General features: G+C 48.2%; 1 protein-coding gene across 1 annotated transcript; it reads right to left on the bottom strand.

Annotated features, from left to right (window-relative positions):
• Positions 1-3,039: 3,039 nt before the first annotated feature.
• On the bottom strand, positions 3,040-12,554 carry CABP5 (calcium binding protein 5). The gene is made up of 6 exons (XM_006067427.3): positions 12,492-12,554; positions 10,426-10,456; positions 9,780-9,923; positions 8,734-8,843; positions 6,152-6,299; positions 3,040-4,010 (listed from the first exon to the last, which is right to left on the bottom strand). Exons 1-6 carry the CDS (start codon positions 12,552-12,554, stop codon positions 3,985-3,987), a joined length of 522 nt encoding a protein of 173 aa, XP_006067489.1. The 3' UTR covers positions 3,040-3,984.
• Positions 12,555-16,443: the final 3,889 nt, after the last annotated feature.

The raw sequence follows: 16,443 nt of genomic DNA on the forward strand, positions 1-16,443 counted from the left end.
ACACAGCAACGAAGACCTGTCGCTGTCAAAAATAAATATTTAAAAGCAAAACAGAAAAACCCTCTGAGCAACTACGACCATTGCCCCTCACCACAGCCAGACGTTAGGAATAGATTTCAGCCATTCAGCCTCATTCACTACCAGTCTGATCGTTACATTCACATGACTTCGCATTGATGTGAGAGACGGTCTTTTTCACTTTAGTTTAACAGCCAGAGCACAGATCCGGACTCCGAGCAGGAAGAGTTCTACTAGATCTTCAGTCAATCATATAAAAACACCCTAGTAAGCGTAACCGGCCTGTTCCCAGATCCCACATCTCTGTCCCTTGTTTAGCGTTTTCCCGCATCTCATTTTCTACCTCTGCCCCCCCACCTCCTCACTCACTACACTCAAACTGCTACTCTGTTCCTTGAACTCATCAAGCTCGCTCCAGCCTCTGTCTTGCTGGTGCTGCAGTTCTCCTCCCCTCTTGAGCTTCTGCCGCTCTGCTCCTCACCTTGTTCAGTCTCTGCTGAAATGTCCCATGATGGAGAGGGATGTGTGTCACCAGATCTACAGAAGACTTGCCGCCCACCTCTGGGGAGTGCTGCCTGCAGGCAGCCTTCAGCCCTCAAACCAGAATCAGGGATGTCCCCAGCTTCAGAGAGACCTCCCTTGCCCGAGCTCACGCCCTCCCCAGGACAGTCCATATGCAAGAATTGACCATGGGCAGATTTAAAGACCCAGCTGTTTCAACCCAAGTGAGACAACTCGGAAGAACTGGGTCAAGAGCGCCTGTGGACTCCGCTGAGATTGTTGAGCTTGCACCATTGTTCAGCTTCTCCCTCTGCTCAATCCTAGCTCCTTCCCAAGTATCCATCCCAAGGATACAGCTTGATAAACCTCCTTCATGCTCTCCTCCACTCTCAGACAAGGAAGAAACCCTGGGAACCCAACTGGAGACAGCTCGTTTCTAAGTGCCCTTTCTGACCTTTTCAGTAAATTAAGCCACCCTTGTGCCTTCCCTCCAATTCTCTTGGTATACCCAAGCCACTTCTTCAAAGTACTCATCCCAGTCTGAACTTCTCTTAAATGATCATTTTTGTCTTCTTCCCTCACATCAGACTGTAAGCTCCAAGAAAGTAAAGACTTTAAACTATCTCCAGGACCTAGAATAATCCCAGGCTTATAGCGCGAACATGGACTGTCCATTGGGGCTTCCCTGGAAGCTCAGTTGGTAAAGAATCCACCTGCAATGCAGGAGACCCCGGTTCAATTCCTGGGTCAGCAAGATCCCCTGGAGAAGGGATAGGCTACCCACTCCTGTATTCTTTCCGTTAGAATCCCATGGATGGAGGAGCCTGGCGGGCTACCATCCGTAGGGTTGTGAAGAGTCAGACTCGACTGAAGCAACTTAGCCAGCCACATGGGGCTATTTAAATTTAACAAGTAATTCATAAAATCAATAATGTATCATGAAAATGTTATTAGCTTACTGAAATAAAAATAAAATCACTCCCAGCTTCTCAGCCTCACCACATCTAATACTCAATATCGACACATAGCTGGTGGTTACTGTATTGGATGGCGCAGGAGCTCTAGAGTATTTCCATCATCACTGGGAGATCCTATTGGCTTGTGGGGCTCTAGACTACAAGCTTCCTGAGGTCAAGTAACTTATCCTTGCTCTATGCCCATCACTTGGAACAGTGCCAGGCACATATCAGGGACTCAGCAAGTATTATGTTTGAGAAGGTGCAGGAATGATTGGATGGGTGAATCGATGAGTGTAGAGATGGGATGTGATGGGTAAGACAGGAGGTTGAAGTCACCTGTTAAATGCGATATGGACAATGTCACTTCTCTGCTCTGTACCCTCCAAGGTCTTCAAAATAGCCTCTAAGAATGCATACTTGCAGGAGTTGACTCCTGATCCACTCAGACCCCAAACCATCTACCCCTCTGCAGCCACCCTGGTCTCCTTGCAATTCCTCCAGAACTCCAGGTGCAATTCCTGCCTCAGGGCCTTTGCATTTGCACTCTTTCATGTCTGAATTACCCTTTCCCAGACATGCCCCCAGGGCTCCATAAACTCCTTGATGTGCCTACATAGAATGCACCCCTTCCCCACCTCCAGAACCTCTCATCCTTCAACCCATTTCTGCTCCTTTTGCTCCCACATCTCATCACTTTCTAACATTCTAGATAAGATTATATTTACTCATTTATTTTGTTCTATGTCTATCTCCTCACATTATAATGGAAGCTTCTAGAGCTTCGGGCTATTTTATTCACTGCTATAGCCTCATTTTTCCTCAGGCTTGGAAAAATGTCTGGCACATAGCAGGCACATCAGACGTTGCTGCTGAATAAATTAAAGGTGGAAGGGGGAAAGAAGGAAAGGAAGAAAAGGAAAGGAAGGAATGAAGAAAAGAAAAGAAAAAACATAAAATAGTCTTGGGATGGTGAAGAATGGCAAAACAGCATGGCTGCAGCAAAGTTAGGGAACATTATTCTGATTCCATTTTTTAAAATTTAAATTAAAATTTTCTAGAAGGAGGCTATTGAACTAGGCGAGCCATTCTCCAGGTCTATACTTAGGATTTTAAAGGTGAAAAAGAGGGACTTCCCGGGTGGATAAGGGGGCATCCCAGGTGGCTCAGTGGTAAAAGAAATCTGTCTCCCAGTGCAGGAGACGCAGGAGACTCCTGTTCGAACCCTCAGTTGGGAAGATACCCTGGAGAAGGAAATGCAACCCACTCCAGTATTCTCACCTGTAAAATCCCATGGACAGAGGAGCCTGGCGGGCTACGGTTCATTGGGTCACAAAGAACTGGACGCGACTGAAGTGACTGAGCACACACCCAGAGGCTAGGACTCCACGCTCCCAGTGCAGGGGACCCAGGTTCGATCCCCAGTCAGGAAACCAGATCCCACATGCTGCAACTAAAGATCTTTCGTGCCTCAACTAAGACCTGGCTCAGCCAATTAATTAAGAACAAATAATTGAAAGAAGGTTTCAAATGAACTCTTTATTTAGAGGACCTTGAGGTTACTGAAGACAGAGGTGAGGAGGAATATATCTTTCCAATTTCTAATGCAGATCAGGGTCAGGGGATGAGGGAGAGAACTGACTTCCAGTCTAACAGAGGGACTATCTCTGTATGGCCCAGAGCAGACTGATGCAGAGGCAGGGGGCTTCCAGGAATGGCTTTGTGGTGACCCAGCTGAGCCCAGGATTTGGAGGTGTCCATCCTCTCTCTCTTTGCATGATGTCGTTTCGAGGGGAGCTAATCCCCTGGGGGATCAGCTTGCTCTAAACCTTGATAATCCAGATTTGTGATTTAATTCGGTGACCAGAGTATCTGACACAAGGAGAAGGAAGTTGGGGGCTAGAGAGATGAAAAGATACTGTGCTTCCAGGAAATCAAGTTGGGCGGGGGTTGGGGGGGATAGGTTCACGTGGATGCCTCTTTAATTAACCCTTTCCAAACCCAGTCTCATTAAGAACCCTGTTTCTAGCCTCATGATGGACATGCCTTCTTCAACCAAGAGGAAGAAACTGAGGGGATTCAAGGCAGCTGAAGTAAGAAGGGGGAAAGGTAGACGCTGTGTTGAACTTTCTGAATCAAACAGGAGAAAAGACTATTTTCACCCAGAGGAAGTGGGGGAAGAGACCCTGCCAGGTTGGAAGGATTTAGGATTACGAGCTGAAAGATGTCATTAGTCTTTCTTTGGGATTTGGGGGAGTGGCAAGGAGACCCCAGTACTGTTCACACAGACCTCTTCCTCCTTAATCTAGTTCCAGGGATGTAACACCACCCCATCTGGCCAAAGCTATCATTTCTAGGCTACCCTCAATCCACACCGCCGCAATACCAGTCTCCACCCACCCGCCCACCCTCTCTCTCTGGAGGGCCCGTGGGGCACGTGGTCCTCCCCTCCACCACGACTTGATCCAGGTTGAGCGGGTGGAGAGAGGCTGGGGATCCCAGGACCTCCTCAACGAGACATCATCTTCACAAACTCTGCAGAAACAAAATTTATGGTGAGGCAGAATAGGTATTTGTGTGGTTTTTTTTTTTTAATTGTTGAAGAATAGTTGATTTATGGAGAAGGTCATGGCAACCCTCTCCAGTATTTGTGCCTGGAGAATCCCCATGGGCAGGGGAGCCTGGTGGGCTCCAGTCCATGGGGTCACAAAGAGTCAGACACGAGTGAAGCGACTTAGCAAGCACACACACAGCTGATTTACAATGTTAATTTCAGGTGTACAGCAAAGTGATTCAACTACACACATAGATATATTCATTCTTTTTCATATTCTTTACCCATACAGGTTATTCCAGAATACTGAGTAGAGTTCACTGTGCTCTACAGTAGGTCCTTATTATTTATCTTTCATATATATTATATATATTAGTGTGTGATTAATCCCAAGCTCCTAATTTTTCCCTCCCCGACCAAGTGAGGCACCTGTTTGTAAGAGCAGATGTCATTAATTTTTTCAGCCCTTACTACATGTCAGAAACCACAAGATCTTTGGGAAATGAACGACTTGATCTCTCTACACCTCGATTTCTGCTATTTACCTTATAAGATCTTTCAGATGGTTTAACACTATAATGCTTAGAAGACACAGTCAGAGTTCAATAATTAGTCATTGTGAGTCTCTGATTTCATCTTTTCAACCAATCTGGGAGAGTTAAATACCATTTTACAGATAAGCAAGCTGAGGCTGGTGAGGTTGGCCAGTGTGCCTGAGATCGTGTAGATGGCGAGTGGAGAACCCTGGAAGGGACCCAGGTTGTACCTGACGTTGCTGCGCCTCAGTGTCAGGGGAGCTTATTGGTCCCACCCAGGTCTCAAGGCTCATCTGTCCTTCTCTTGCCTGTAGTTGACCCGAGGGTCTAGTTCCTCAAAAATTCTACCTCTTCCAGATTTTTCATTGATGTCTACTATGGGGCATCACGGATGCACTTGAATAGCAAACTAAGAATTTTAGACTTTTGCCTTATAGACAGCAGTCAGATGCTGAAATTTTTGCACCAGAGAATGTCACAATGAGACCCTGGCATGCCCTACTTGCATCTCCCACAGAAATGACCCCCATCCCTTCCTCTCAAGCCTCCAATCTTTCTTATTTATTCAATCACTCAATGTGTGTGTCCTCAGTCACTCAGTCGTGTCTGGCTCTTTCGCGACCCCATGGACTGTACCCAGCAGGCTCCTCTGGCAAGAATTTTCCAGGCCAGAATACTGGAGCGGGTTGCCATTTCCTCCTCCAGGAGTCTTCCTGACGCAGGGATAGAACCTGCATCTCCCGCGTCTCCTGCATTGGCAGGCGGGTTCTTTACCACTAGGGCCACCTGGAAAGCCCAATCACTCAATGCACATGTTGAACTCTGTGCCAGGAACTGGGGGTATAATGATGAACCATTTCGTCTGTGGCCTCAGAAGGAAACAGGTAATCAATGATTGGAAGTTATCATGATGTCACGTGTCAGCATCACCTCAGAGGTGGCCGTGGGTGTTATGGGAGCTCGGGGATGCCGAGCCTGGCAAGAAAGATGGGGAGGGGGGCACCATCCAGGGGTATAACTGAGGCTTAACCAGTGAAAAGATGAAGGCTGCTCCAGACAGCACACAAGCAGAGGAGTCTGTAGTGCACGATTTCTTTTAGCTTTTCGATAAAACTTTGGGAGAAAGGTGTCATCCTTACCCCCATTTTGCAGATGTGAAATCTGACACTGAAGAAGAGAAAGTGACTGGGATAAGACCACATCATTAGTAAAAGATGATCCTGAGCTTGAACCCCATGAATCTGACCCAGTGTCCCAGCAACTAACTAGTCCACCCTCCTTTGGATGGGAGTTTCTGTTCCTATAACAAAGGTGCCCAGGAAACAAGGAAGGGATGGGAAAGGTGGAGTCAGAATCGGCTTCTGGACAGGCTGTTCCAAGGAGTGGCCAAGTGCAGATATTAATCAAGGAGAGGTGAGAGGCATGAGCTTTTGGAAATGACATGGGCAGAAAGTGAGGCAACAAACAGTTCCCAAATCTAACCCTGCCTCCTCCAACTTCAAACTGAGGGAGAATGAGAAGGAATGGCCAACTTGGAAAAAAATCACCCCAGGGAGATAGAGGTGTCTGTCCCCACACAGCGTCACCTTCAAAGTCGACGGTGCCATCTCCATTAATGTCGGCTTCCTGGACCACCTCGGAGATCTCCTGGGACGTGAGCTTGTCTCCCAGGAGCCTCTGCATGGCCTGCTGCAGCTCCCCCAGCGTGATCTCCCCGTCTCCGTTGGCATCAAACTGAAGCGGAGCACAGGGAACAGTATTAACCATGGTATTAACATTAACAACCACAATAATAATACAGTGTTTACTGATCACTTCCTGTGAGTCAAGAACTCAGCTAAAGATAAACAGCAAGGACCCACTCTACAGCCCAAGGAACTCACTCACTATCTTGTAATAACCTATAATGGAAGAGAATGTTTTTAAAAAGAATATATATATATATATTTGTATAAGGTGACTCAGATGGTAAAGAATGCACCTGAGGTTCAGGAGACCCGGGTTCGATCCCTGGGGCGGGAAGATCCCCTGGAGAAGGGCATGGCTACCCACTCCAGTATTCTTGTCTGGGAAATCCCATGGACAGAGGAGCCTGGCAGACTACAGTCCGTGGGGTCGCAGAGTCAGACTCACTGAGCAACAAACACACTCTAACTGAATGACCTGACTGTTTACAGAAACTAACACAACACTTTAAATCAATGATAACTGCAATAAAAATTTTTAAAAAGAGAGAGAGAGAGGCATTTCCTGGTGGTTCCAGGGGTTAGGACTTGGTGCTTGGGGCTCAATCCCTGCTGGAAAAACTAAGATCCCTCAACGTGTGGCCAAAAAAACACTCAGTTTAAAGGTTTAGTACATCATCTGCTAAATGTCAGCTCCTTAAAGGCAGGTTCAAGGACTCTTGTTCCCTGCTCCATGCTTACCTCTTGGGACGCTGCACACCTTTAAAAAAAAATTTTTGGCTACATCGCCCTGCCTGCAGGGCTTGGGTTCCCCGACCAGAGATCGAACCTGCGCCACCTGCGGTGGAAGCGCAGAGTAATGACCACCGGACCACCAGCGAAGTCCCTGCACACCTTTAACCTACTAGAAAGTCTTAGAATGTCAGTCCTATGTCCAAACATGTCTGGAAGCCAACTGTCCTCCGGCTACACTGATGCTAACAGGGTTCAAACCACAACGCTCTCCTGCCTGGACCATGGCCGACAGCCTCCTCTCTGGTTCCAGCTGCCGCTGTTGTCTTCCCATCAGAATTTGACATTCGAGTTAATTTAAAACACCAGTCAGGGACTTCCCTGGTGATCCTGTGGTTAGGACTCCACTCTTCCACTGCAGGGGGCGTGGATTCGATCCCCAGTCAGGCCCAGGTGCCACGAGGTGTGGCAAAAGAATAATAAAAATTATTAAAAACAAGAAATACCAACTGGTCTAGTCCCTCCCTAGCTTAAAGTCCTCCAGTGGCTTCCTATCCCACCCAGAAGAAAATCCTGCCACCGCTGCACAACGGGCACCTCCTATGGGATGGGGACCTGCCTTCAGCACCTCTGAGACTTTATCTCATCCTCCTCTCTCTCCGGCTCCTGCCTCTCCAAATAGGACAGGCTTCTTGCTCTTCCTCAGACACACCCTCCTGCCTTCCAGCATCCCTACCTGCTGCTTCCTAATCCTGAGATCCGATTTCCCCTAGAGCAGTACACTGTCCAGAAGAAATACGGGAACCTCGCGGGTAATTTCAAATTCTTCCAGCAGCCATCCCCCCACCACACACATTTTAAGGGAACAAGTGGAATTTTTTATAATTGATTTTACTTTAAAATATCATTTCAGCATGTAATCAATTTTAAAAGTATTAACAGGGCCTTCCCTGGTGGTCCAGTGGTTAAGACACTGAGCTCCTACCGCGGGGGGCCTGGCTTTGAGCCCTGGCTGGGAACTAAGATCCCACTTGCCCCACAGAATGGCCAAGTAAATAAATAAAACATCTTTTTAAATTTATTAATGAGCTATTTTACATTCTTGGTTTTTTTTTTTCTGGGATTAAACCATTTTATAGATGGGCTTCAGAGAAGGCTGGGAGGACAATGAAATCAGACATTTTTCTCCCATTTGGAATCTCCCCAGCTTCATAGCTGCTGAAAAGCTGTTATATTCTTTCAGTGCTGTATTTCATAAGACTTAGTATAATACCATACTGAATTCTATGTCCTTAGCATGGCTAGTTAACATACCCAGCCCCCGAGGACGCTTAAGCTAAAACACTAAACCTTAACCCAGCGTGTATTTCACACTCAGCGCACACCTCAATTCAGACACCAAATGTTGCAAGAAATACCTGATTTGTGTGTAAGTTTGGTAAAATTCATAGTTGAGAAGGTAGATTGGCACACCCAGTTGTTCCAAATCAAAGTTTTCCAATAATTGCTTTGAGTATTCATTTTCAGATTTAAATAAACTGAAATTATATTCCATTGACTACAGAAATGAACTTAATAGAAATTAACCAAAATTAAATACAATTATATATATGCATATGGACATATCGCAAGTCTCACTCATGGGCAGGTGGGTTCTTTATTGCTGAGCCACTAGGCTTTTGTCTCCCATTAATAACTAATCATAGACCCCTGAGGTCTCCTTCCACCACCTCCAACATTAGGAAACTCACTTCCTTGAAGGCGTCTCGCATCTCCTGGACACCAATCATCCCAGCCGTTTCTGCAAGCAATTTGGGGGTCATCAGCTCCACAAAGTCGTCAAAATCTACACGGCCACCCACTGGGGACAGAAGAGGCAGGTCTGGTGAGACTTCACACGCCCCGAACCTTCCATTCCCTCACTTTGCCCTTCAACTCTGCTCAAGAAACAGATCTGCTCCAATCTCTCTGCCTTCTAAGAGCTCCCTCTTTCAGCCAACTCAAACCCTCTTGATCTTCTCATCTGAACAGGAGTGGGCCGTACAGTGGAAGTAACTAACTATTGATGCGACCTTAGGAAAAATCTCTTGATTGGTTCAGATCTAGGCTCCCTCATCTGCAGATCTGGAGAAGAGAGAATATGAATTAAATGAGCACCAAATCCCTTCCAGAGGCGAATCTCCTTGAATTCGGTCTTGTTTACTCAGCAACATGCTCAGATGCAAACCCAGGAGCAATCTTGTCAATCACAAAATCAACTCTGGTCTCCATCTAAAGACCCATCTTTTTTGTTACATTACTCAGCAACATTAGGCTCCAACTCCAAGTGTGTTTTCAGGATCAAATACAGGTCCAATCCTGCACTCCACTGATGAATCTTAGTGGAGATAGCAATGACCTATATTTAATAAGCATTTACTGGAGCCTAAGCCTTTACCTGTATTAACATATTTATCCCTTCCTTTCTACAGTCTCCCTAGGTAAGGAGTGATAACATCTTCACTGCGTGGATGGGGAAACTGAGATTCAAGATTGGGGGCTAACTCCGCTTCTCATAATGACTGCAACTAGTAAACAACAGAACTGAGACTTGAACCCAAATCTATCTTAAAAATCACCCTTTTAGCCACTTCAAATGCTGCCTCCCTAGGTACAGTCGGGGCTGTTTTCTTCCAGACGTCTAGACCTGCTTCCCTCCTCCCCATCTCCAACTCTACCCTCAACCTCCATACCCTTCCTAACTTCACTCTTAACCTTCCCCCAAAGCCCAGTCGTTCCTCCCACCCCCAAGCCTCACAGTTCATCCGGATCTGCTGGCCCAGTTCAATCAGTTCCATCTCCGTGGGCATGTAACCCATTGTCCTCATGAGATTCCCCAAATCCTTACAAGAGATGAACCCATCTCGGTCCTTGTCAAACTCAAGAAATGCTTCCCGGAGCTCTGAAAGTTAAGAGACAAGAACTTTGGGGCAACTTGAAACAGTCACTGGAGGAAAGGAGCATCCCTTGAAACTGTCAATGAGACACCAACTCAAGACTCCTCAAAAAAGAATACATTGTAAAAATGTCCAAAAGGAGAGATATAGGAAGTATGTTAGCAAGAGGAATAATTCCTGAGACCACTAAATGATGGCACTGAAGTCCTTCACATTGTTGGGTGAAGTAATGAGAAATCAAAACCACCAAGAAAAAAGAAAAGAACAATTTTGGACTCATCCTTAAAACTCAGGCATCATTCATGGGTCTCCGAGACACTTGAGGGTCAGGATGGCTTCTGAACACTTTGGGAAGCACTTGAACTGCCACAAAATCACAGTTGAGTGGGAAGAGAGAGTGATGTACAATTTTTGCGTCGAGGGATTTATACCGAAATGTACAAAGGAACAGAGGGCAGGTGAATGGGTGGATGGTGATACGGGGATGTCTGGGGGAGAAAGTGTTACCTTCAATCTCATCTGGTCCCAATGGTCTTTCCTAGAAGGGAATGAGGGGGGTGGGGGCAGGATTTGGAAAGAGAATCAGAGATCCACATTCACTTCTCTGAACATGTCTCATCCTCATCCTTTCCTGGTTCTTTCCCCTTCTCCCTCCCCTCCACCCTTCTCACCTTCTTTCTCCCACCTCCTGACTCCCCTTCCCTGGCTATTTCCTCTCTTCCATCCCTGAACCTTGGTCTTTCTTCTCCTGCCTTTCCCCAGTGGACATCCATCCCATTGTGCCAAAACAGATCCTGGAGGCCATGGAATCCAATCTCCTCCTCCAGATGAGAAGTCAGACTTAGAATCAGTTAACATATTCAGAGTGCTAACTGTGCCGGGCTTCCACAATCATTTCATTTAAACTTCAGAACCACCCTGTGAGGTTGAGCCAAATACCATTCCCATCTTAAGAGCAAGCTGAGGAACAGAGAGGTTAAGGAACCTGTCTGAGGTCACACAGCTCATAAGTGGCTGGGTGAGAATCCCCTGGTGTAAGAGCTTGTGTTCAGTGGCTCCTAGGCAGGATGAGCACCGCCAGCATGACCAATTTCTGAAACCCTTTCATATTGCCACTAGCCACACCAGGACATACATACCTGAAGGGTCAGGCTTGAGCACATAGCACCTCCCCAGGGAAATTCCATCAACCCCTGGCCTCTTTCACCCCCCATACCTCCCTTTACCCTTGGAGACTTTTCCCCACCTTCTCTTTTTTAGTATCCCCTTCCCCCCTCCAGGTGGGGCTTCCCTGGCAGCTCAGAAGGTAATCTGCCCGCAATGCAGGAGACCCAGGTTCAATCCCTGGGTCGGGAAGATCCCCTGGAGAAGAGAATGGCAACCCACTCCAGTATTCCTGTCTGGAGAATTCCATGGACAGAGGAGCCTGGCGGGCTACAGTTCATGGGTCGCAAAGAGTCAGACATGACAGAGCGACTAACACTTTCACTTTCCCCCCAGTTCGGTTCAGTTCAGTCGCTCAGTCGTGTCCGACTCTTTGCGACCCCATGAATCGCAGCACACCAGGCCTCCCTGTCCATCACCAACTCCCAGAGTTCACTCAGACTCATGTCCATCGAGTCAGTGATGCCATCCAGCCATCTCATCCTCTGTCGTCCCCTTCTCCTCCTGCCCCCAATCCCTCCCAACATCAGGGTCTTTTCCAGTGAGTCAACTCTTCACATGAGGTGGCCAAAGTATTGGAGTTTCAGCCTCAGCATCAGTCCTTCCAATGAATACCCAGGACTGGTCTCCTTTAGGATGGACTGGGTGGATCTCCTTGCAGTCCAAGGGACTCTCAAGAGTCTTCTCCAACACCACACTTAGTCTTAAAGACTAACAGTGAAAAGCATGCCCATTGGAATCAAACGGTTCTGGCCCTGCCATTTACTAATTGTCAAAGCTTAAAGCAACCTACTTCATGACTCACAGCCTTACCTTCCACATCTATAAAATGGGAATGAAGGTATTACAGACCTCATGAGTCATTGATTGTGAGGATTAAATAATATCAAGAATGCAAGACGCTTTGCGCACGTTTGGGCACACAGCAACGGCTTAGGTGGCAAGTACAGACTTCCCTGGCGATCCAGTGGCTAAGACTCTGTGCTGTCAATGCATGGGGGCCAGATTTGATCCCTGGTCAGGGAACTAGATCCCACATGCCACAACTAAGACCCGGCACAAATTAAAAAATGATAAACCGCAGCTACTGTTATCCCCCCCACCACCATCGTCACTGGCATCACCATGGGTGTCCGTAGAAAAGAATGATGTTGGTCAACAGTGACGTCACCCCAGTTCCCCTTTTGTCTCCTCTTTCATCTTCCACCTTTCGGTCCTGACTTCTGATTTCACCCTCCCTTCCCTGACCCACGTGTCCCCACCATGCTCCCTGGGATTCTTTAACCTTCTCAGTTCATGTTCTACCCCCCGCTCCCTTCTTCCACTGTACCGGTCACAGCCCTTCTCTTCCCGGCATCCCAGCTCCCTTTGCCCTTCCCACCGTCCTTCCCCATTGCCCCCAGCCTCACCCGCTGTTTCTCCGCGATGCCTTTTCTTAGGAAGATGCAGGCAGGGCCCATGGGAAACTGCATGGACGGTGTCAAGGTGGAACTCATCAGGCTCCAATCTCAAGACGCCGCCCCCACCCCCAAATTCGGGTCCCCCTTTGGTGGCTCAGCCTCCTTTGCTTCTCCGCCAGTCCTCGGCCAACTCTGCCTGCCTCTCCCCCGGTCACCCTGGCTCCCTAGGGGCTGTGACAGCTGGGTGGGAAATCTCTTCTCAAGTTGGGGAGGGATCACAGCTGTTCCTGCCTCCCCATCTGGCTTGAGGGAGACTGGAGGTTGGGGCGGGGGAGCCAGTGTCAGGCTCTGACCTTTTATCCCCAGAATAGAATTGGAAGGATGGCTTCAAAAATGAGGATTAGAGCAGAGGGCATCCATTCATACAACGTTCCAGCAGGCATGGGGCGTGATCGGCCTAAGCCTGGCCTCTGCTGGCCTCTATGCAAGTGAAGATGGAGAGGACACAGCCCTTGGCTTCCAGGAGCTCTGGAGTAAGCCAGGAACGTGAGTAAATGAGCAGAATGTGAACATCACGTGACAACCTGACTTTGGGAATAGGCATGTATAGTGGCTGGTTCAGTTGCCAAGTCGTGTCCAACTCTTCGAGACCCCCATGGACTGCAGCACGCCAGGCTTCCCTGTCCCTCACTGTCTCCCAGAGTTTGCCCAAGTTCATGTCCATTGAATCGGTGATGCCATCCAATCATCTCATCCTCTGTTGCCCTCTTCACCTTCTGCCCCCAGCACCAGGGTCTTTTCCAGTGAGCCAGGAGGGTGGTGTTTGCCCTTCCTCTGCTCATCTCTTCCCTTCCTTTCTTCTTGAACATTTCAGGGCAAGAGGGGCAAGGTAGGCACGCACGCTGACGTGGGTAGTCAGAGGCCAAGACTTCCCTGGTGGGGGAATTTAAGACTCTGGGTTTCCACTGCAGGGGGCACAGTTTCGATCCTTGGTTGGCGAACTAAGATCCCAAGTGCCACGTAGTGTAGACAAAAAAAAAAAAAAAAAATTGGGTGGGTTTGGAGGCGATAAGGGTTGCATGGCCCAGAGTGTTGGGCCCTGGGAAGGTGAGGATGAACCCATGGAAGAGCAGCCTGGTACGGGATACTGGAGCATGAACTGGGTGACAAGGTTTATCTACACGCGGGTATCACATCACCTAGGGTAAGGGTTTGCACTGTGAGCGGAGTGAAGATATCCACTCATGGAAGTGGCGTGGTTTAGGGTGTTGAAGCCAGATCATGGCGAGAAAGGCGTCCCCACAGGGGAGCAGATAGCAAAGGAGAAGGGAGATTGGTTACACATGGGATTATACTAAGGCTAATGGGAATCGGGCTTCTTGCTGCTGGAAAAAGGAGTTTTTAATACAGAAAGGGGAAAAGGTAGAACAAGTTCTGTGGTGTTGGATTGGAACTGGAGGCACTGTTATACACTCATGGACTTCAATATATAGGGAGGGATACACAAATAAACAGGTTTCCCAGGTGGCACGCTAGTGGTAAAAAGTGCCTGCGTTCCAAAGCAGATCTAAGAGACTCAGTTACGATCCCTGGGTTGGGAAGATCCCCCTGGAGGAGGGCACTGCAACTCACTCCAGTAATCTTGCCTTGGAGAATCCCCACAGACAGAGGAGCCTGGTGGGCTACAGTCGATGGGGTCGCACAGAGTTGCATACGACTGAAGCAACTCAGCACGCACGCACACACACATACAAGTAAACACAGACATGGCTGTGTGTGTAGGGACTCGGGAACATATATTCTCTAGCTAAGAGGACACACCGTGGTATTAACGAACACCTCTAGCTTCCAGACCTTGACCATTCTTCACCAAATAGCAACCAAGACTCCTGGAAGCAATGGCTGATTTTGGGTCTGGAGCAAGACAAGTATTATAAGATGAGCCTAAAATGTATGTCTTCTTGTGCCGTAAAGCAGGAATGTGCTCAAAGAGTTATGGGGGCGTGCCAAAAGAACACAAGGGCTTCCCTGGTGGCTCAGTGGTAAAGAAACTGCCTGCCACTTCAGGAGACCCAGGTTCGATCCCGACTGGAGACGGAAATGGCAATCTACTCCAGGATTCTTGCCTGGAGAATCCCATGGACAGACAAGCTTGGTGGACTACAGTCCCTGGGGTCTCAAAAGAGTTGGACACGACTCCAACAACAGAAGCTTGAAGAAGCTCCACTGGCCATTTGATGGGCAATTTGAAAATCAAAATAATAACAAACTGTATCAGATAAATAGGGAACCAGGAGTCTGTACAAGTATCAAAAGTTTGATAACACATAGATAGCTTAAAGCACCTCCACTCAAAATACTGGGCTTCCCAGGTGGTGCTAGTGGTAAAGAACCCTCCTGCCAATGCAGGAGACAAAGAGACGTGGGTTTGATCCCTGGGTTGGGAAGATCCCCTGGAGGAGGGCATGGCAACCCACTCCAGTATTCTTGCCTGGAGAATCCCCATGGACAGAGAAGTCTGGCGGGCTACAGTCCGTTAAGGTAGCAAAGAGTCAGGTGTGACTGAAGCGACTTACCACACATACACGTACAAAATACTAATTTCAAAAGAGAGTCACTTTATAATGGGGGATACTTTCTTAAATAGTTAAAATGAAGATCATCAGTAATGTAGCAAATCAAAATGAAGCATTCCAACTCATATGCGATTATGATGAGTTTTTCTTCCTTCAAACTTCCCTGACTGCCCTCCCGCCGACTCTCCCCAGAGCCCAGCTCTAAGCTTCTCCTGATGGGTTCCAGTGATTTTTAGGAGGAATTGGATGTCATCAGAACATGGTCTCCACCACTCCCCTCAGCTCCAGGGTCATCTCTTCAGGGTCCAGGTACTCCAAAGTGATCTTTTCACCCCTAGACCTTACCAGGTCCCTTCTCTGCCCGTGAGATAAGGTTCCCCACCCTGTAGCAGCACATGGGGCTCGCTGCCAAGAACTACAGTTGGGGGCTGATTGCAGACTGCCCAGGCCAAACCCTGGCCCTCCACTCCCTCGATGGTAGACCTGGGGCAAATAACTCACATCCTGTGCCTCAGTGTTCTCATCTGCTTAATGGGGATAATGAAAGCATCTCCCTAGCAGGGGTTTCATGAGGGTCACTAGTGAGTGAGAAGATCCCTGCCCAGCCCTGGCAGAGGGACATGGGCAGTCATGGGTGCTTGAGGAGTGTGTTTACAGGGGCCCTGCAGGGGTGTGTGTGTGGGGGGGGAAGTGTCCTTGGTCCCAGTTTCCTCAGAAAGACCCTGTTCTGTGCCTAAGGGAACCTCAGGACTCCACGCAGAGATAGTCACTGGGATCCCCAGACATACAATATTTAACACTTAGTATTTTACTTAAACATGATAAATATAGAGGCACCTTAATTTGCCAATGCTTTAAGGTAGAACTCTTAACTATGAGAAACAAACCCCATTTGTACAGTGGTGTGATCACAATGGAATTTAGTTATTTTTTTTCTTCCGTCCCCACCCCACCCCCATGACAAGAAGTCCAGTTAGGCAGCCGCCGCCCTCGGTTCACTGGTTAAGGGTTGTCAGGGCAACTTTCTCTGTGACGCCCCTGGCTTGTTCCTCATGATCACAAGGTGGCAGCCCCAGCTCCAGCCATCACACCCATGGTTGCACGTGCATGTGGGCTCAGTTGCTGCATCGTGTCCGACACTTTGCAACCCTGTGGACTGTAGCCCGCCAGGCTCCTCTGTCCAGGGGATTCTCCAGGCAAGACTACTGGAGTGGGTTGCCATTTTCTTCTCCAGATGACCTTCCCGATTCAGGGATCAAACCCAAGTTCTCCAGCACTGGCAGGTGGATTCTTTACTGTTAAGCCAGCAGGGGAGCCACACTGCTACACTACCAAAATGTGACCTGTTAAGGCCATACCCCCAGAGCCCAGCAAGGACACAGAGC

This window comes from Bubalus bubalis, chromosome 18 (genome assembly GCF_019923935.1).
Source record: "Bubalus bubalis isolate 160015118507 breed Murrah chromosome 18, NDDB_SH_1, whole genome shotgun sequence".
In the NCBI taxonomy this organism is placed as follows: Eukaryota; Metazoa; Chordata; class Mammalia; order Artiodactyla; family Bovidae; genus Bubalus; species Bubalus bubalis.